This window comes from Struthio camelus, chromosome 13 (genome assembly GCF_040807025.1).
Source record: "Struthio camelus isolate bStrCam1 chromosome 13, bStrCam1.hap1, whole genome shotgun sequence".
NCBI classification, from domain to species: domain Eukaryota; kingdom Metazoa; phylum Chordata; class Aves; order Struthioniformes; family Struthionidae; genus Struthio; species Struthio camelus.
Genome location: NC_090954.1, coordinates 6,858,182 through 6,879,193, shown reverse-complemented (window position 1 = coordinate 6,879,193; position 21,012 = coordinate 6,858,182). Strand labels below are relative to the sequence as shown.

The following is a 21,012-nucleotide window of genomic DNA, read 5'->3' as shown; positions in this document are numbered from 1 at the left end:
TAATTATAACTCTTCTGATAACTACTTATGTCTCAGTTTGCCTCTATGTATGGCTGCTGTTCTGCTGTTCACAGCCACACTCACCCCCTGGAAGTGGCTGTACCAACAGCCTGCTGGATGCATCAGCTTTCAAGGCGGGCAGGTATTTTGCCTATGCTAAATAGTAACTACGTATTTACAGCAAACTGGTATGACTTTTTTTGCAACACTGAATAATTACACTGGAAGAGCATGCACCCAGCAGAACATCACCCCAACGTGAGCAAGGGAAGATTTCCAATTCCCAGGAGATCTCTAAAGAGAGAGCTGTTGTCAGAATACTGTTTGATTACGATAAACACGATGAAGAATGTATTGGAGTCACCATTGTTTTGGGCAAACCACACTTTACTTATCACAAAAATTAGATTCCAAGAAACCAGCCAATCCAGCCCACTTCAAAGTCACGAAGTCACGTGGATCATGATGCACAAACAACACGGAATCAATTTTCCCTTGTTGTTTAAATGCAGCAATGGTGACTAAAAAAAACCCCATCAGACTAGTAAAATGACACTTAGTAAGCATACTCCAGCCTACGGTGATTAATAAACATGAAAGACAGACAAATATTACCATTAACCCCCTGTTAGAAACGCGAAGGCTACAGCATGAATTAGCAGAAGGGCTCAGTTTGTAGTAAGCACTCAGTCAGAAACAAAGCCGCGAAGAGGTGCCACACCTCCACGGTCCTAAGGTCACCGCTTATCTGCTCAATCACGCAGGCTGCCTTACAGCTATTTTAATCTCGAGCTGTCCGCACCGCCCCGGCTCACGTTTCTCTGTGGCAGTATTTTGCAGAGGGGCAGGAGCCGGCGAGGGCAGGGCCGCCTGAGGGTCGCCCCCCCCCCCCCCCACCCGGGGCGCTGGGGGATCGCAGCCCGGCAAATTAACCCGCCCCCCCCCAAGCAAACAAGCAGTCGTGCTGCAAGCACGGTCGGGGAAGGTCGGGCCTGGCGCATTTTCAGCCTCCGCAGCTCCATTGTTCGCGTTTCCGTGCGAGGCCCGGAAGGAAACGGCGGCTGCGGAGCTGCGCGGGCAGCCGGGGCCGACACTGCGGCCTGCCCGGCCCGGCCCGGCCGGCGACGCCATCTCGGCGTGGCGCCCCCGCCCCGGGCCGGCGGGGCAGCGCCCTGCGGCGCCGCACAAAGCGCGCGGCCTCCGCCAGCCGGGCCCGAGAGGGCTGCGAGCCTCCCCCCGCCGCCGCCGCCACCGCGGAGCGCAGGTCCCTCGGCGGGGGCGGACCGGCCCCGTGGGGGTGCCGATCCGCGGCGCGGAGGGGGCGGGCACGGACAAAGCCGCCGCCATGTCGGGATTTGGGGCAGGAAAACAGTCGACAAGGGCCCTTGAGCTCGCGCGGCCTCAGCGCGGTGCCCCCCCCCGCCCTCCTTTGGTACAGCCCGCCGGGGAAGGCGGCAGCAGGCGGGGCCCGCTGGCCCGCGGTGGGGCCGTTGCCCCAACCGCCCACGGCGGCGGTTGCAGGAGCGCGCGGGCTCCCGGCGGACACAGCGGCGCGGCCGCGCGCCTCACGCCCTCCCTCCCCCCCCACCTCAGCCGCGGGCAGGCGGCGGCCCCCCCCCCCACGTCTGCGTTGGGCCTTGGGACGTGACTGGCTGGTTTAATTTGTCACTCTGTGATTGGCTGGTAGCCGGTGAAGAAAAAGGAGGCGGGTCCTTTGTGACGTCACGGCCCTGCGCAGCGCGGGCAGCCGCTATTTATAGGCGGGGAGCGGAGCTGCGCAGAAGGAGCGAGCAGGCGGGTTGGGCCCGGGCTGGCTGGCGGCTTTGTGGCGCCTCGTCCTCCCACAGGGAAAGGGGAAAAAAGCGGCCGAAAAAACCCCGATCCGCCGTCGCCGAAGCGCCTCTTCGGCGGCCGCTGAGCTTTTGTCTCCGTCTGGGCAGCGCCCGAGCGCCCCCGTCCAGCTTTGTCTTCTCCCGGCCCCTGTTGGGAAGGCGCGGCCAAGATGGACCCTTGTCACACCGAGGAGACCGAGGGCGAGATCCCCGGCCTGGGTAAGGCCCGGCGGCGGCGCGGGGAGAGGAAGAGAGGCCGGCGGGGCGGGGTGGGGGAGGGGCGGCGCGGCCACGCCGCCGCGGCGGGAGGGGGAGGGGCGGCCGGGCCCGCCCGATCCGGGGCCTTGACGCCGCCGAGCCCCGCGCTGGCGCCTGCTGGCGGCGGGGCCCGCGGGCGACCGTCTCGCCGGGCGACGCGGCCGCGTGCGCCGCTCCCCGCCCCTCCCCCACTTCCCCCCCCCCCTCCGTCGCCGCGTGCGTCGTGGCTGCGCGCGGCGGAGCCTCGGGGCGGGGGCCGCGGGCCCGGGAGCGAGCGCGGCCGTGCGGTGCCGACCGCCGCTCGCTGGGGGTGGGGGGGAAGGGAAGGAGCGGGTTTCGGCCTGGCTGTCCGCGAGAGCGCCGGCCGGTCGCTCTTGGCCAGCGCCCTGCCGCTCTCCAGCCCGGTGGGAGCCCTGCCCTGCCCGCGGAGGGGTTTTCTGCTTATTGGGGGGTGGAGGGGAGGAAAGAAGGCACTTTTAAATTACAGTTTATTTTAGGTGTAACAATGCTAACGCTTGTGACTGCGGTAACTTCCATTTCAAACGTAATTAGCATAAACTTTGTGGAAGCAGTAATTCAATAAAGCAGAAGTTGAAAGTAAAGGCTCCTGGAAGCTGTAACAGTCTCGTCTTAAAATGGTGAACTATGCCAAGCTATTGCAAAACAACCCTGCCTCAGTGTCTGATATCTCCAGTTACTTGGTTGTTAGCCTTTGATAACCAGTTAACTCCTCCGGGGCTAGAGCCTGCTCTTAAATTAAAATGATTAAAAACTTTTATTAAAAAAGCAACCTGTATACACAAAGTCAAGTACTTTTTTTTTTAAAGCACCCAATTTTTTTTCCTTTAAACTACACAAAGAATTCTATCAAAATTACTTGGTTCAGACAAGCAAAAAATAGAAAGGCATTTTGTGCACTTCTCCTTTCAGGAAAATCCTTAATAGGCTATACAGACAATACATTCGTTTTGCTTAAGTAAATTGCCCAAGCACACACCAGTCTTAGATTTAACTCTTTTTGGACTTCTGGGACTGGTCCTTCACACTGATCTTCAAATCTTTAAAAAGTCAAAAAAGACTTGACCTGTGAAAACAAACGAAAAACATGATTGAAGAGTTTCAAAAGTTTGCTGGAAAAGACTTGATCACTAATTTGTTAGGCTTTTTCCCTTCTGCTCTTAAAAGAACAATTTATTACTGTACAGTCTTCAACACTGTTTTGCTTGTACACAATTCACATGCCTTTCAGTATAGCAAATGGCTGTTGATGAGTCCAGGATTTGTATGATGAGACTAGCCAGAATTGAGTAACAGGTATCTTAAGAGCAATCTTGGGGTGTCAGGAGAGGGAGGTTGACATGTCTCACTGAGTGAAATAATGTAATTCTGCGCTTAGAGGTTTGGGGATGAGCCCAGTCCCTTTCAGAATCCCACATTTTCTGCTTTGGAGTGGGTGCACAGTGCATGGCTGCAAGAGGAGACTTTGGACATCTACTTGCTAAGGCTTGTCTTTCCTCTGCCGGAATTGGCAAACACCATTTTGTTTCATGTGACCCATTCACCATAACCTTGTTTCTTCTAATGGCTGTTTTTTTTCCCCGCCCAACTCAGTGTTACATCATGCATTGAGAACTAGCTCGAAGAGCTCTGCTATCTTCATATTTGTCAGTGTGGTACTAGACTCTGTCAAGGAAGAACCTAGATCCCTTGAAAGGGAGGGAGCATAAGAGTGTTAAGTTCAGACTACAGTCCTTTTTTCTGAAATAATTCTGGCTGACATGAATTGGACAGCACAGTTTTATGAACTATTTAGTAAACAGTACAGCAGTGCAGACTTGGCTGAGAGTACTGACTAGTTCAGCTGTCATGTGCTGTCTCTCCCCACAACTGCCCCTCAAAAAAGCCTCTGCTTTTTTCCCCAAACTGTTCTAAGTGAGAATGGTTAGGTTGGGTTAAAGTCCTTCATGGAGGAAGGCAAGAAGTCTCTTCTATAGCCATGTGACATTCCAACCCTGTACAAAGGAGACTAACCGTACTGGCTCCAATTACTGTCTGCTTGCTAAACTGAATTTGATGAGTTAATAGAAGTCACAAATTTTGAAGAACTTAAGATTTACAGCTACTACTGAAATAAAAGCAGCTGAGCAAACCTTATTTCATGCTTACCTTATCCATCAGGTACTCCTGTTTAATCTTATCATTCTTAAAATCTTCGTTAACATCCAAAACCAGAATGGGAATCTCCTTAAGGTTGTCAAAATCAACCCTGTTAAGGGGAAAGACATCATGGTAGTTGCATGTAAAATCTCTTCCAGTTGCTTTCTAAGTCATTCTAAGGGTGCAGCATTACTCAGATTACCACATGCACCTGAGATGTTGAGGCTAATATCAGTGACCTAAGTATAAATCCCTGGTCAAGTATGCTCTTAATTACTCTTGTATAATCAGTTGACATTGTATCAGCATAACTTAAAGGCATATCAGAAACTTGACCTTTCCCTATCTGGCTGTATTTTACAAGTAGAAAAAAAAAAAAGCTGCTTATGCTTGTTTTAACTTACTAATGCTCATCTCTGTCACCTACTTTTTTTGATAGGGAATCAATATCAGGAATGTGATTCTGATAAGTGGGAGTATTTTCTAAAATATTGATGTTATTAGTGTCTTCCCATCCCCTTGTAGTTAACTGCTAATCCATTTACAAAGTACAACTTTTAAAGCTTCCTTTGGCAGGCATGACCTCTTAACAGGTTAGAAACCTTAAATACTTAAAGCAGATTGGAGCAGTAATTGTTTTGACTTGCTGTTCATTTTCTCTTCCTATTGTCCGTGAAAAGCACTTCTAAAATACAGTAAATATGCTGAACCACTTTCTAACTTGTTTTTGCAGACCAAGCATTCCTGGAAGGGGGAGGGAGGAACAACACAAAACAGGAAATACATACTCCATTCCAAACTTATGAGCAAATATTGTAAACATTTTCTAAATTCCACAACATACAGTGCATTCTTGCCCCTAAGCATTTGGGTCATCCTGCATTAAATGTATACTTAGGAGAGCAGATGTGAATGTATAACCTAACATACTCTTCTTGGCGTTGTTATTAGTCTGTTAATGTTCCATCTGGAAATAGTCTCTTGCTTTAGCTGAAAAGGTGTGCTTGTCCACTGAGTGCTAGGAACACATCCTGAAGACTTCATGGATATTCTTCTGTTGTGGTAGCAAATCACCATGCTAAAGACAGGTGCTTCAGTCAGTAATAAATGATGTTTAACCCTCTGCTTCCCATCCAGTAGAGTATTTCAAGCTCTCGTGGAGCAAAATCTAAGGTTCTCTTCCACAGAGCAAATCCTTGCATGGGAGGATTAAGTCAGTAAGAAAGGCTGGTGGGGGGGGGGGGAAGGTATGCAGAGCTAGTTTAGTCACTGACAGGGCTTCTTGAGTATAGTAGTGCAAGCTGTAAGCCTGTCTGGTAATTGTTTATTTTGAAGCTAGGATTAATGTTTGAACCTTGTTGAAATACAATCATCCTAATTAAAAGGTAGTTGGGACCTTGCCTGCCCATTGGAACTGGAAGTTGCTTAGTAGGTAACTAGGTGATCAGTCACCGAATACAATTTCAAACTCCACCCTATTTCTGTTTACTACTTTCAGTTACCAGTTTCAAGTCTGTGCTGGAAAAAGCTTTTAGCTAGGTTACCAGCTACATACATAGCTTTCTAATTAAAGCTAATGCTTAACATAGGCTTTAAATTGGATGAAGTTCCATCTCTTGGTGATTCTTTCTTGCTTGCCAACAGATTACCTTCCCTCTGCATAAGCCTGGAATAGTCATCGTTCTGCTGAGACACCTGTGTCTAAAGTTAAATCCTCCCAGCTGTGCCTGAGTGAAGCTGGACTTAAATTTTAATTTTATCCCTATTCAACTTTAGCACAGAAGAGAAGAGCCTTACTTATAAGCTGAAACTTGAAGAAACTGTCTTTAGTATGAAACAGTTCTATTTTTAGTCAGTGTGTTGTCTATTACTGCAACAGATTGTTTAGAGCCATTTTGCCTGTGATAGTGGCCTACAGAAAATAGGTTCCTACCTCATAGCCCTTTCATGAAGCCAGGTTTCATGTTTATAGTGGAGGTTTTCCAAATATTCAAGCTCAATTCCTTGCTCTTCTTCTCTTCCCCTCATCTGTAGCCTTTCCATGCATTTCTGAAAAAGTAAATGCAAACCTGAACGTTAATAACACGTTGAAGACTAAATCGGCCAAACTGAAGTGTTCCTCTTAAGTCAGAAGGACTAATGCTTCCTAACAACAGACCGAAAACTACCAAGGCAGATAGTAAGCTTCCCTAACTGCATTCAGGAATGCATGGGGTATCTACAGGTTACTCAATTATTTGTTAGGTGGCTTGCTTTGGGCATAAGAACAGTCTTACTAGGCCAATATTAAGCAAAGGACTGACAATCCTTATAATAAAACTCTTAATGGTGGAGAATGTTCTAAGAGGTAGACATCAGTGAGCATTAAATTGTAAATTATGCCTGAACAGAGAAAACAAATTATAGTTTAGGATCACTTTCTTATAGCTTTCAAAAACAACTTGAGCCACTAACTAGCCAGATGTCAATAGGCTTTAAAAGATTCTTACTGCTTGTCCCTTCTGTGTACACCTCTGAGTTAAAGTGGAGTGAAACCTGATTCAGAAGTTCAAATTCAGCCTAGGATTCTTAATATCAGCATTGAATGCTAGCAGTTGTAGCATCTAAACATCATGTCCTGAAAAACTTACTTTTGGGGGGGGAAGGTACTTAAGCTCCTAGAAACAAAAAGCTTTTCGGCTAATACTTTGTCTTTAGTGAGCATACCTGAGGTGTGGTTCTTAGGTAGATCATGCCATCCAATTCAATATCAGATTCAAACTGGTTCAAAAGCCACGTGTGCCAGTCCTGATAGATAGCCCACTCTGTTTCATTGATGTTTCCAGATTCAAACAGATTGGAGGCAAACACATATCTGCAACGAAAGATGCTGCATCATGCCAGGAAAGTGACAAAAGTGTGAACTCCTTTACAGAAAACTCTTCAGAATTGGAATCACAGCACTAAGAAAATAATCACCCACTCTTACGTTCATAAAGTATTTATGCCATTTAACTTGTACTAGCATTAAACTTGTTCCTTGTAAGCCCTAGGCTGCAGTAGTTTGCCTTTCCAGACAACTACAGATGACCAAAGACGCTACTATAACAAAACGTTGCATTTGAAAGCCTAGATCTAATGCTCTTCTGGAGCAAATGCTAGAGTTGAGCATCAGTTTCCCCAGCTTCTTTCTTTGTATAAAGGCTTGGAGCTATTACTCTGAACTTGGTAGCACTGAGAAAGTAGTTACCTGTCACTGTACACGGATCTCTCAAAAAATTGCACTGGGTTTTCTGCTTCATGCAGCTTGGCTGAGACAGGTTTTAATTGTGCCCTTACACGGCTCAAGCAAGCATAAGTCTGAAATGTATAAGCCCATCTTGTGGGTTTATCATACAACATTTTCAGTAGATTTCCTCCACTCTTCTGAGATGTTGAAAGTTCCTGGGGAACAAGATAGGATTCATTAGATATCAGTGTATTTCAGTATTTGATGCATCATTCTTACCTTAATCCAAAATTCTTGTTCAAGTAAGAATTTATGGCCCTGTATTTTTAGGAAGTGGCGTGGGCACTGGAATAACATTTGTTTCTCAGCTGATGGTAGTGTCTTTAGTCTGACAGCTTATTTAGGTTTATCAGTGAATTGCAGATTCCATATGGGCTGGTACACTTTAATATGGGATTCCGGTGAGGTAGGGGTGACTGTTTGGAAGATGCATTGCATAGTATCTTTGTAAATAGTTGGCAATCTATAAATGTGTGTCTAATCAAACTAGGATTATAGTGGGGCTGACTCTGGATGGTGTCAGGAAGAAGCACACTCTCTCCACACTATATATATAGCTGAATTCTGGCATGGCTCCTTTGGCCAGTCTTCCTGGTTCCTTTTGGTTCCTTCCCGCCCCCCACCTGTTAAGCTTCCCAAGTCCTGTGCACCTACCTCATACTCATTAGCTGCCTGAATGTTGCACCACTTGGCAATAGGTTCAGGGATTACCTCCCACTCATCACTGTGTTTCTCTAGTAGCCTGACAAATGTAGACTTTCCTGCAGCTGCAAAAGATTTGGAAAATTCATCAAGGATGTGGCTTACAGTCCCACTGCCCAAAATACAGTGGCTTTTGTGAGGTCCGTAATGAGGTTTTGTTTAGCGGGTTCTGCAGTGTTTGAGATGGAGGGCTGTGTTCCTGCAGCGGTGTGATGGGACCTGGGGCAGGATTCAGGCCTGGCTCTGGCTTGGGAGCCCCTAGGAACAGGGCTGGAAGCTGGGGAAGGGCTGTCCGAGGCTGCCTGCACGGTGCTGGTGCACGTAACAGGTTAGAACTGTGCTAATCTCTAGCTCCAGAAGGACTTGCCCGGGTGGGAAAGGCGATAAGGAGGCGAACGTAGCTCCCCTTTCGGATAAGGGTTGCTGCCACCATTTTAGAAACGGAGGTGGGGCTTAGCGCGCGCCATTGTTCGGGGGGGGGGGGGAGGGAGTCGCCGCGCATGCGCGGCGCGGGCGGCGAGCTGGCCCTTGCCGCCGGCTTAGGGCGGGCTAGAGCGGCACGTACGGGCCTGACGCCACAAGCGGGATCCGCCCTTAACTGCTGTAACTTGGTCCTAGAAGGAGGGAGAGCACAAACACCCTCCGGGAGATAGGGGCAGGGAAATGGCGCCCCCTGAGGAGTCACAGATAATAAATAGCGGGCTCAGTGGTAGCGGCTGAGTCCAGGTGGATGAGCCGCGCTTTCCCGCCCGGCCACGTCCGCTAGGCCTGGCAGATGCCAGGAGGAGGGAGCGTGGCGGGCGCCATTGCTTGGGTGCCTGAGCTTCGATAGAGAAAGAGCGAGGTGCTCGTTCCTGTAACGCTCACCCCGCAGCGGCTGCCCGTTAGCGAGGGCTCGGTGTCCCTCCTCGAGCGCGCAGGGCGCCTGGCCGCGCGGGCCGCGGCGGGGCGGGAGCGGCGGCGCCGAGCCCTCCCCCACCCTGGCCGTGGCGCCAATTTCGCAGCGGCGCCGGGAGCGCGCCCTTGCGGGAGCGGGGACGGAGCAGGCGGCCGCCGCGCTCCCCCCGCAGCGAGACCCTCCCCGCTTCGTTCCTCCTGCGAGCGGGGGAGGAAAAGCGCCCTCGTCCCTCCGCCCGCTCCCCCGGGCGCCTCCTCCGCGGGGTCCCTGCGAGCCCTGCGCGGAAGCCGCGGCCTCGCCTGCCCCGCCGCCGCGCTTACCGATGTTCCCCTCGATAGAGATCTTCCTGAGGCGCTTCTGGAAGCTGGAGTCGAGGGAGCCGGCGGGGCTGCGGCACCGCCGCTTGGCGGGGGTGGACATGGCGGCGGGGTCGGCAGGCACCGAGCAGCAGCGCACGGGCTGCCCCAGCCCGCTTTAAGTCTCCCGCCGGCCGGTGGGCGGGAGGCGGCCCCGCCGCCCCTCCCCGACAGGCGCAGGCCGTCCCCTCCCGGCGGCGGCGGCGGCGGGCTCCGCCGTCCTCCCCGTCGGCGCAGCGAAGGGGGGCTGCCTTTGCTGCTTTTATTATTTTATTTTATTTTTTTGAGATCAGTGTCGAGCAAGGGAAGTGGAGCGGGGCTGTTTTGTCAGGAGCCAAGCAGCTGTAACGGAGCTACTGCAAAACACTTCAGCTGTTTGATTTGCATTAACTCTCATAAGTTCCCCATGGTCTTTCTTGAGTTTTATACTCCATCTTTTTTTTTCTTTTTTTTTCCCTTCCCCAAAGCCTCCTGCTTTGGAGGGAGGCAGATAGTGGTCTTGATTGGTATCTGATAAACTATATATCTCACATGGGTGAAATAAGGCTATGTAGACCTGTAGGCACTGGGTGAAATGTCTCTGGAGCTGTAGGCTAACTTTGGTAAATGACTAGATAGGAAACAAGCCTGAATTACAGGAGTGAGGTGTTAGAAGCTGTTTTGTGCAGCTTTGCTTCTAAACTCTGCAATTCCAGTGTTAGTCTGAACATGCTTGAGGCTTTATGGAGTGTGATTTACCTCTTGGCATGGGTTCTCCATCACCTGTGTGGGCAGCTTCCAGTTAAAAGATGAACTGCTTGCCCTGATTTTTTTTTTTTTAACTGTAAAGACAGGGTATAGACTTTTTAGGTATTTGAATCTTTCCCAAGTACAACTATCTGAGGCAGTATGAGAGCAGTTATTCTTAGTAACTCTTTTCCTGTTGCGCTCATTATTATGAGGTGCAGGGTGAAATCTAGCAAGGTCTGGTGTGTTTGGAGGAGATGGGAGGGAATAGTATTTTCCTTTTTATTATGATAATTGTGACCCATGTCTCTTCTTTCCCCATCTCCTACAAACACACCAGGCTTCAGTGACCGAAGCGAGCAGATTGTTTCACGTGGGGTAGCGTCAGCATTTGAAGCTGGTAAGTGCTAGTTCCCACACATCTCTTGTTCAGTCAGACTTCTCCCTCCGTGCAGTGCGTGTCGTGTTGGTGCGGGGTGAATGTCGGTAGTGCGGAGCGGCTCCCCCCGCACACGGGCGCGGCCGGACGCCGCGCCTGAGGGGGGACGGGGCGGGGGGAAGCGCCGCGCGGCCTCCGGGGCATGCGCAGTGTGGAGAGAGGCGCTGAGGCGCATGCGCGCAGGTCGGCCCGCGCTCTGCGCGGGATTCGGCGCCTTGGCTTTGTTCAGAGGACTCAGGCAAGCGACGCATGCGCACACCGTACGTCGGGGGGGGGGGACGGAGGCTAGCGAGGACGCATGCGCAACCTGGCGGGAGCGGCGCGGGGAACGTGTGCGTAGCGGGTGTGTGTCCCGGGGCGGAGCAGCGTAGTGGTTCTAGGGAGCATGCGCAGGCGGGTCCTGCGGGGGAGGGGCAGGAGGCTGCCGGGATTTACGCGCATGCGCCCCGCGCCTTACACTCAGCCACGCCGCAGCACACTTTAGAAGCAGGTGAGCGGCGCGGGCAGCCCAGGCTTCTCGGCGGCCGCTCATCGCTCTCCTGCCGACCTCCGTCCTCCGGGCCCCGAGCGGGAAGCGGACGCGGTGCGCGTCGGCGGGGACTGCAAGTCGTCGGGCCGACCGGGGCGGCGTCTGGGGCCGGGGTTCTTTGTGCGGCGGAAGGCCCGGCCCAGCGGAAGCGGGAGCACCCGCCGCCATTTCCTAGCGCGCTCTCGCCACAGGCTCGCCCGCTCGCTGCCGCCTGACTGGGACTAGGCGCTCTCCGGACAGCGGATCAGGCTCGGAGCCCTAGAACCACCGCGGAGCCCCACCATGTGTGCGTGCGGGGACGGGGGGCTGGGCGCGGGCCGGGGGGGCGGGCCAGGCGTGCGCCGGGCGGGAGCGGCTCTGTGTGTGTGACGGTGGGCAGCGGTCCGAGGTAGAGGAGGCTCGGGGGCGGGCGGGCCCGGGCCAGGGGGGCCGCCGGGCGCTCTGAGGGGGTGCGGGCGGCCGCCGCGCCCCGCGGCTTCTCAAAGGGCCCCGTTTGGTTTTCTCCAGCGGCCACGGAAACCGAGACGGAGCCGAGCCTCACCTCCAGCATGATGCTGAACACGGAGAGCGGCGAGGGATATGTGGTGAAAGTGAGGGGGCTGCCCTGGTCCTGCTCTGCAGAGGAGGTGCAGAGGTTTTTCTCTGGTAAGCAGCATCGGGGGAGAGGGGCCTGGCTCCCTGGTAGCCCCTCTGGGTTCTTCCTGGGGAAGCTGGGAGCAGGAATGAAGCAGTGGGCTGTTTTAGAAAGCATTTAGAGCGCTTCAGGAGCAGGTGAAGTTTGTAATGCAGCAAGTGCCCCAGCTAGGGTGCACTGTGGAAAGCCATGTTTTGTGCTAGTAGGGACTAGATAGATACGGAGTTCAGCCTGGGTGTTGCTGGAATAGCTACAGTTGCCTTAAGTTCTTGGTCACCGGGAAGAGTGAGAGCTTCTGTTTAAAGCAGAACTTAAATTCTTGCTTCAGGCTCACCTAAGTAAACTTTAATTCTTGGTATGGCTCTGATAGGCGCTCAGGTGTTAGGTATTGAGTCCCAAATAATAACATGCTACAGTCAGTCATTACCGTAGCAATCACTGAACAGTCATTGAAGAAAGCATATTTAAGGCCTTTAAAGTATTTCTGGAGCTTGATAGATTGGAGTTGGTTCTGATTTAGTTCATTATGCTTACGCTGTGATTGTAACTGCCTCTGACTTCATTCACTTCATATGGTCCAGACAGCATAAGCCACTTTAATATATTATAATCAAAAGTGGAGAGCAACATGAGCAAGAAAATGAGACTGCAAAGCATGGAAAATACATAGCTGATTTGACTTTATCCGTAATGTTTTGCTAGTCTGTAGGGATTTGGAGAGAAGGGTATTTTGTTTGTAGTCAAGCCCTTAGTTTAGTATCATCATCTTCCAAAGTTCATCAGGAGAACTCCATTTTTGTCTTTCTGATGCAGCTTTAGTCCTTAGTAATAAGTTTTTCTTCTAGGATATCTGCCGATTTACAGCCGTCGTGTTTCTCTAATAATTAAACCAATTCTGACCTTCCTGTTTCTCTTTTTAGAATGCAAAATTCTAAATGGGGCTTCGGGTATCCGTTTCATCTACACAAGGGAGGGCAGACCAAGTGGAGAAGCATTTGTTGAACTTGAATCAGAGGACGATGTGAAATTGGCACTGAAAAAAGACAGAGAAACAATGGGACACAGATATGTTGAAGGTTTGACTCAATTGGTCTAGTAAATGGCTAAATGTTTTTTTTTTTTGTACTTAATGGCTTTTTGGTTAACTGTTTTTACTGTCTCTTTTTAAAATGCATGTAAGAGGACAAATGGACTTGCATATCATACAAGTTGACTAGTTTCTGAAGGCAAATGACTTTTGAAGCACTTGCTGCGTTCCAGAATGCATTAATTCTAAGTGCCTTTTACAGTTTTCAAGTCAAACAACGTTGAAATGGATTGGGTTCTGAAGCATACTGGTCCCAACAGCCCTGATACGGCTAATGATGGTTTTGTACGTCTTAGAGGACTCCCATTTGGCTGTAGTAAAGAAGAAATTGTGCAGTTTTTTTCAGGTATGTGGGGGTAAAGTACTAGCTGTAGCATTATTGGTCAATGCTAAAACCACTGATTGCCCAGTAGTACTTCCAGCAGTATACTGATGGATGTTAACAATAAACAATCCTCCATTAGTTACCTGGGCTTGAAGGGGCAATTGCCTCTATGTATTCATTTATTAAATAACTGAGGAAACTTCCAAAAGCTGTACTAATATACTCTTACTGGAATGTACTGTTCCAAGTAAGAAGAGCAGAAAACAAGTGTCTTGCTTCTTAAACTAAAAGTAAACAATTAAAATGGGAGGATGTTTCCACCCACAGTCATAGCTAGTCCACATATTGCTCAGTGAAGGATGTAGAACAGTTACTGCTCGGCTCAGTAAAATGAGCAGAATTTTAAGAAGGCAAGGCATTGTTGCCCATGTTTCTCATGAACATAAGCTTAGTATTAAGGTTCCAGAAAACCCCACCCTGCTTATCTCCACCCGAGTACAGATTCTTCCCCCTCCCCACCCCACTTCCCAGAACCCTTCCCCCCTTAATGTTGTGTAGTGTAAAGTTTTGATGAATGAAGAGATAATGTCTTGTCTTTGACTCTAATTCTCACTTTTTTCCCAGCTGTTGTGTGTTTATTTTAGGAATTGGAATGCTATTATAAATGCCTAAGAATGAAATGTGTTCTCTAGAATTGAACTTAGTATCTACAAAGTAATAAACTTGTAAACGTGAATGTTTTAAAACTAGCTAGAATGTTTTGCTTTAACAAGCCTCTAGATAGGATTAATAAGCTTATTGTTTTGCTTTAAAAGATATTAGAAATAATTTTACTGGTTAGAGAACTTCAGGACTTGTTATATATTCTAAATCAGTAATATATTGTGAACAAGAGCAATTCCTAAGCATGTGCATTTTACATTGTTTCTTTTTATATGGTTAAGTGATTTAAACTTTAAAAACTGTATAATATGCTTAATATGCAAAGTGTGCCTCTGTTTAGAAACTAATACTTTTGAAATTACTTCATGATTTTTTCTTACTTAAGCACTCCTATAGATAAAAATAATACTGAACTTGACATTTGCATAAGAGTATAATTATTTTACATGACTGACTTTTAGTAAAAAATACTTCTTATGTGTAAAGCTATTTAACTTGCTGTTTTTGAATTTTTAAAGTTATATTAAAGTTCAGCTTAAATACTTTTGCAGAATTGAAGAGGTTTATAATAATATGTAAAATTCTTAATGCACCCTGCATTAGATGCCTTATCTGAGGTGGTGTTCACCACACTCAGAACTCTTTTTGTGCTCTGCAGGGTGGGTTAAGAATGTAAACTGAATGGTATGCGGTCATGGATTTCTTTTGTTGACATGCTTTTCCTTCTAGTGTTCTAGAATCAGCATACCATTCACTTACAAGTATTAAAATTCTGGTGTATTTAAAGCTATTAAGAAAAACTCATGACTGGGCTTGTGATGTTAATATTGCCCCCTACTGGGGTTATTTGTCCTTGGGTTGAAGGGTTGGAAATCGTGCCAAATGGGATAACATTGCCGGTGGACTTCCAGGGGAGGAGTACGGGGGAGGCCTTCGTGCAGTTTGCTTCACAGGAAATAGCTGAAAAGGCTCTAAAGAAACACAAGGAAAGAATAGGGCACAGGTGGGGATGGATGGTTGGTTGGATATGTCACTTTTCTTATGGTAAACAATAATTAAATCCATATTCTCTCTTCTGAAAGTGTTAACTTCCAGATAGAAATAGTATTTTGGTCTCTAACTTGGTCATAAGTAAAGGTATTACTAATGTGCATATGGCACAGACTGTCTGAATTTACCCCCTCTTCCCCCCCTCCTGCCCCCCCCCCAAAAAAAAAAAAAAAAGACAAAATTGGACTAAGCTTAAGTCTGCTTCAAAAACCTTGTAATACTGGAAAAGTGCAAAACTGCTAGCTTGAAACTGACAAAGTTGAGAGACTATGGCTTTAACTTCTCAAATAGCACCAATTATGCCTTTAGCTCTAAAGACACACCCATACTCTATTACCATAAGAAAATGTGATGATTTCTAAACTTGTTTTATAAGTTGAAATGTAACAAATTTTCTTACTGCATTAATCTTCAATGTAATAAGCATAGCTTTCAAGAAATTGTCACAAAGGGTTTTTATTCTATTTTACTTGTGACTATTTTTCATTGAAGCATGCATTTTTTGCCTATGCTGAATCACTGAAGCATAGGCTGGGTTTATTAGCACACGCAGAGCTTTTTATAGCGTTCTGATGGGTTAAAATCCTGGTGGAGACTGGGTTTTTAACCCTCTTTATATATTGCCACATGAGCAAAACAGTGCTGAGTTGAGTGGACATAGTCCCTCCTATTTCTTTCTTTTTTTTTTTTTTTTGACTAACACTTTAAATTTTGGGGGGAGGGGGGTGGGGAATCAATATTGCTCCCCCGCCCTTAAGGTTGGGATACTGTGAAGTATGAGGAGCACCTAAACCCTTCAGTAATTGTAATTTCTTGAAAATACACTAATTCGAAAGTAATGTAGTGTTTTTAATTGTATGTCATTGCCTGCATAATATAAAGAAACCTGGCTTAAAATATACTGCCAGTTTCAAGGCTATGACTAAATGTCTTGCTTTAATGTAAAATTATGTGAGGTGTTTGTGGGGAAAAAAATTAAAGACTGACTACTTCTTGTGGAAAAAATTTTAGGTACATTGAGATCTTCAAGAGTAGTCGAGCAGAAGTGCGCACTCACTATGATCCTCCACGCAAGCTAATGGCAATGCAGAGACCAAGTCCTTATGACAGGCCTGGTGTTGCACGGGGATATAACAGTCTTGGTAGAGGAAGTGGCTTTGAAAGAATGAGACGTGGAGCTTATGGGGGAGGTAAGTATATGAAATCCAAGAGTGAGCTGCCAATCTAAGAAGCAGTCACACTTGGAACTGACTGTTTCTTCCCTGCTTCGTAACTGTGGATTTGTAGATGTAGTGGACCTCATCTCTTCTAGAAGAGGGGAACTTCCTAATATCAGTCTTTGTACAGTATTCATGTGCATTTCAGTCTTTATGTAGTCGAAATGAACTTGTTGTCCAATTTATTTATAGGTTATGGAGGTTATGATGACTACAATGGGTATAATGATGGCTATGGTTTTGGTTCTGATAGATTTGGAAGAGGTAAGATTTCTCTAATAGGAATTGTAACCAACTTTCAATTACATCTAAAAAGTAACTTAAATACATCTGAAAGACCTAGAATGGACTCTTTTCTCTGCAGGAATGTCGGACCACCGATACGGCGACGGGGGATCCACCTTCCAGAGCACGACTGGCCACTGTGTCCACATGAGAGGTCTGCCTTACAGAGCTACGGAGAACGACATCTATAACGTGAGTTCCATATCTGTCAAACGCGCTTGAGCACTTAGCTTAAGCTATTGTGATCATAATGAGCAACGTTAACTGAGCTACTGTTAAAGAATACTTGTTTAAGGAAAACAACTTGCTGCAGTACTGAAGTGCTGTATTGGTGCGTTTTAATCTGTAAATGTTCTGTATGTAGTTCTTCTCACCTCTGAACCCTGTAAGAGTACACATCGAAATTGGACCAGATGGCAGAGTGACTGGAGAGGCAGACGTCGAATTTGCTACTCATGAGGATGCAGTGGCTGCTATGTCCAAAGACAAAGCAAATATGCGTGAGTATGACTGTTTCTGAATATAGCTTTATGAAAATACAGTATTGCAGCATAGTCACAGTATGTAGCAGACTGCAGGGAAGATCACAGTGAAACAAGTCAGCAGTGAGACAAGTTGCACGTTTGTTCAGTGTGAAATGCTCTCATGACAAACTTTTCTTCTTCCAGAACACAGATATGTAGAACTCTTCTTGAATTCTACAGCAGGAGGAAGTGGTGGTGCCTATGGCAGTCAAATGATGGGAGCAATGGGTATGTGTAAACAGTCTAACTGCACTTTTAAACAAGCACTTCATATTTAACGAAGCTGGCTAATTTTATACAGCTCCTGCTTATTCTATGCCTGGCATAAAAACTGAAATTCAACATTCTGTCTTAATCACACAGTCAAGGAATCGGAAGGGGTAGTTCAAGATTGGAACACTAGCACATTGCCAGGTATATAAACCTTTTGGGAATACATTCGAACAATTAATAGGCTGAATAAACTGTTGAATGTGGAGTGTATGGCGGGGTGAGTGCTTTCTGGGAGTGTGGTGGTGTGGAAGTGAAGTGGGAGATGCCTGTTCTCTACTCTTCTTCCCCTCTCCCTTTTTTTGAGACCGGAATATAGTCTGGTGATGGAGGGTGTATCTGTATATGACTTGCCAGTCGGGCCTAGTCTTGATGGTGAGGGAAAACCTGTTCTTGAAATTTGGAGAAGCTGGCTGAATTACTACAGCAAACTATGAAGCTATCTCAAAGTTTAATATGCATTCTCAGTGTAAAATTTTAAATGATTGTCAGTATTGTCTCTAAAGCAGATACCTCTCTTGATACCTTACTTCTCTGGTGTGTTGGTGGGTGTTTTTTTTTTTTTTTTTTTCTTTAAAAGAGCTTAAGGTGGTGGTTGGTTTGGGGGGGATTCTTTTTGGGGGTGGTTGGGTGGAGGGTTTGTGTGTCTGATACTGCTTCTTATAGTATTTTGATTGTAAAATGTTTAAATTCTAATGCTGATTATTTTAACTACTGGAGAGTTTTGTGGGAGTATAGAGAAGCAATTAAACTTGAATAGCAGTAGTTAGTAAGCTTAAGTAGTGGCTTCCTGTGTGGTGGGGCATAGTGCTGATGTGATGTGTAACCAGTCTAGAACAGAAATAAGCCTGTCAGGATTGTATACAAAACAATTATTCCAGTTAATTTGTCAGCATGCCTCCTAAAGGGGCTGGACGCTGTCATTGACAGTGCTCTTGTGCAAGGTCACTTGAAAAGCATGGTTTGAGTCTCTCAGGGTATAATAAGAGAGATCCCTTTATGTATAATCAGTACAGTAGAAATCACAGAAGTAAACCCTTCTATTGTGCTTCAGACTCACGAGCACTTCCTGCGGTTCTTGAGGTTCTTGTTGCCATTTGATTATAGGAACGCCTGAGGCATTTAAAAACTCAGGCATTTGCTGTGCGAGCTAGTTCCCCTGTATATTTAGGAAGCAAGGTCTCTAGGCTAGAAAGTTAGCGGCAAAATACAGTGGCTGTTGGTTAGGCAAGGTGTAGATTTGTTAATGGACAAACTCTTTGACAGACAGAATTTTAACGTTTGTATCCTTAACTTGAAAGGAAGCCAATCCAGCTATGGTGGTCCAGCTAACCAGCAGTTGAGTGGGGGTTATGGAGGAGGATATGGTGGTCAAAGCAGCATGAGTGGATATGGTAAGAGAATTTCCTTACTAGTGTTAAGTATCCAGTGCAGCTGGCTTATGTTTTACAGGGTACTGTTCATTGGTGTGGAAGGGTAATGGTATAGACCGAGCATCACAAGCCTGAAACATGAAGATGCTCTGAACTTTAGAACTATTAGAGGAATAGAGGGGAATGGAGGCAAAGCAGGAATTTAGAGGGTAGTGGGGAGAGAAATGGGTAGGAAATAACTTCCAGGTTCTTGTTGGACTGTTCATGGCTTAATTGTCTCAGTATGGGAGCTGGGGACTAATCTAGTCTAATTATACCAATATGAACAGGGGAAGCTGTCGTAGATGGCGGGGTGCTGGGCACTTCCAAAAAACGGTGATTTGGGGAAGAAGGCCTTCAGATAGGGTAGACTCTGAAGACTTTGGAAATAAAGCTGTAAACTGACGCTCTTGGGTATCTAAATAGTGTATGGTATTTACAAGGTAAGGCAGGCCCAGCAAGAAAGAGCTCTTGGGGGAATGACCTTTCAAATATCCACGAACAATCCAGTAATCTGCTGTTGGTTTTCCCACCTCTGACCCAGGTAATCAGGGCGCCATGAACAGCAGTTACTACAGCAGCGGGAACCGTGCATCCATGGGAGTGAACGGCATGGGTGGAATGTCGAACATGTCCAACATGAGTGGTGGCTGGGGAATGTAACCAATTGCTGACTTTTGGTCAACCTTTTTTTAAAAAACAAAAAAACAAAAAACTAAGTTTAACAGTTTTGCAATACAAGCTTGTGATTTATGCTTTACTGTAAGTGAAATCAGGATTGTTATTTTAAAACCTTTCAGGTTCAGTATTTTTGAACATACAGAAATGAACATTCATCTAGGATGTAATAACCAAGTTGAGTAAAGACTATAACTGTTAAACAATTTTGAGCGTTTCTCAAGTTAGTTTTGTTGTAGGAGTGTATTTAAGCAGTAAGCGTATTTAGGTTAAAGCTGTTTGAATTACGTTAAATGTTGCTCTTATACCATATTACATCCAACACTGTTTTGAATACATGTTGAAAGAAACATGCTTTTTTGTAAAGAAACAATATAGGAGCTGTGTCTGAAATTCAAAGTGAACATTTGGCATGTTAGTTCTAGTTTATTTCTTTTAATATCCTGTAAGGCACGTTTAAGCTTTTTTTTTTTTTAAGTTAATGGGGAAAACGTGTTGAGACGCAATACGGCTACTTTAGGATTTCGGTCTTGGTGTTCGTATAAAATTCTGAGGCCTTGATTTAATCTTTCATTGTATTGTGATTTCCTTTTTAGGTGTATTGCGCTAAGTGAAACTTGTTAAATAAATCTTCCTTTTAAAAACTGGAACTCATTTCTTGAACTTCTACTTCTGTGGTGTAGGTATGCATGCAGCATATAAGTGTGCTCCTGCGTCTTCTGTCAGGGATGGACGCTGGAGCACTGCCATCTGCTGTGAAATAACCTGACTGCTTCTAAGAAGAACTGTAATGCATTCCTCGTGGGTAGTAACCAAGGTCCCAATTTACTGTTTGAGCCAAAACAGGGCTGTTAGTGAAAAGTATCTAGCCTGTGCTGCTGTAAATGCTGAAAGTACACTGCTTCATAGGGCCAAGGCTCCAACGTGACCCGGTTGAGGCTACCTCCCTGACATGGCTTCAAAATGCCAATAGAGGCTGGGAGAAAATTCTGTACTTAAGCTTGACCCTAGGCCTCTACTGTGTGGAGGCAAAGTAACTCTCATAGATGCACGTTCCAGCTCAGCCCTTTCCTTACAAGGATTTCAACTTGACAAACATCACTGTTGAGCTACTTCTGAAACTGAATCCCTTGGCTAGTTAAGAATACTAATAGCTATTTAGTAATTTCCCCTTGAAATAAATGGAGCTAGATTTTATGTATTATTTCTAACAGTACATTTGCTTACCTTTATTCATTTAATTGCAAAAGCTTAGGTGATGAATGTTTTGGCTTCCAAGTCCAGTGGCTACATATCAGTAGCTAGAAACGGTTAGTGCTTGTGTGACTTGCATCAATGTTAAAAACCTAGTGGAGTTGGTATTTAGAGTCTACCTGAACATGACTTTTTCCTGCTCAGCTTCCAGAGATGTGACTGGAAACTTGCCTTTCAGGAGAGAAAGTCAAGAGGTGAGTGCTGTAGAGAAGGAATCTCACCTACTAGTTCAAGTGAAGAGGAAATACTCCTTAAAAGCTTAATCGTGTGCTACCCATTGCTAAAGTGCTGCTGCTTCATAATGCAGCACTTCAGGCAAAGTGGTGCTGTTTCTACCTTCCTCACTGTAATTGTTGGTATTGGTCTTCCAGTCAGTGTACAAGTTATGCAACAACTGAAGCTATCACCAGTTGGTAATTAGTTAGCAGTGTATGCAAAGTGTATGTAG

At 46.5% G+C, this 21,012-nt stretch overlaps 2 protein-coding genes across 21 annotated transcripts; one reads left to right on the top strand and one right to left on the bottom strand.

Annotated features, from left to right (window-relative positions):
* Window positions 1–1,707: 1,707 nt before the first annotated feature.
* HNRNPH1 (heterogeneous nuclear ribonucleoprotein H1) lies at window positions 1,708–19,960 on the top strand. Of its 20 annotated transcripts, none has more exons than XM_068959902.1 (15): window positions 1,781–2,051; window positions 10,538–10,597; window positions 11,357–11,451; window positions 11,673–11,810; window positions 12,720–12,875; window positions 13,089–13,232; window positions 14,739–14,877; window positions 15,936–16,114; window positions 16,334–16,405; window positions 16,485–16,618; window positions 16,791–16,926; window positions 17,095–17,178; window positions 17,314–17,364; window positions 18,522–18,614; window positions 19,177–19,960. In XM_068959902.1, exons 3-15 carry the CDS (start codon window positions 11,448–11,450, stop codon window positions 19,293–19,295), a joined length of 1,449 nt encoding a protein of 482 aa, XP_068816003.1. In that variant the 5' UTR covers window positions 1,781–2,051; window positions 10,538–10,597; window positions 11,357–11,447; the 3' UTR covers window positions 19,296–19,960. The 20 variants fall into 20 exon arrangements, with proteins under 20 accessions (XP_068815994.1, XP_068815998.1, XP_068816001.1 ...); XM_068959905.1 differs by having other exon boundaries at window positions 1,783–2,051; window positions 16,506–16,618; XM_068959904.1 differs by having other exon boundaries at window positions 1,783–2,051; window positions 16,506–16,618; window positions 19,171–19,960.
* LOC104142313 (deoxycytidine kinase 2) lies at window positions 2,562–9,662 on the bottom strand. Its single transcript, XM_068959910.1, has 7 exons — window positions 9,436–9,662; window positions 8,170–8,282; window positions 7,477–7,670; window positions 6,954–7,101; window positions 6,181–6,296; window positions 4,257–4,356; window positions 2,562–3,174 (listed from the first exon to the last, which is right to left on the bottom strand). Exons 1-7 carry the CDS (start codon window positions 9,533–9,535, stop codon window positions 3,151–3,153), a joined length of 795 nt encoding a protein of 264 aa, XP_068816011.1. The 5' UTR covers window positions 9,536–9,662; the 3' UTR covers window positions 2,562–3,150.
* Window positions 19,961–21,012: the final 1,052 nt, after the last annotated feature.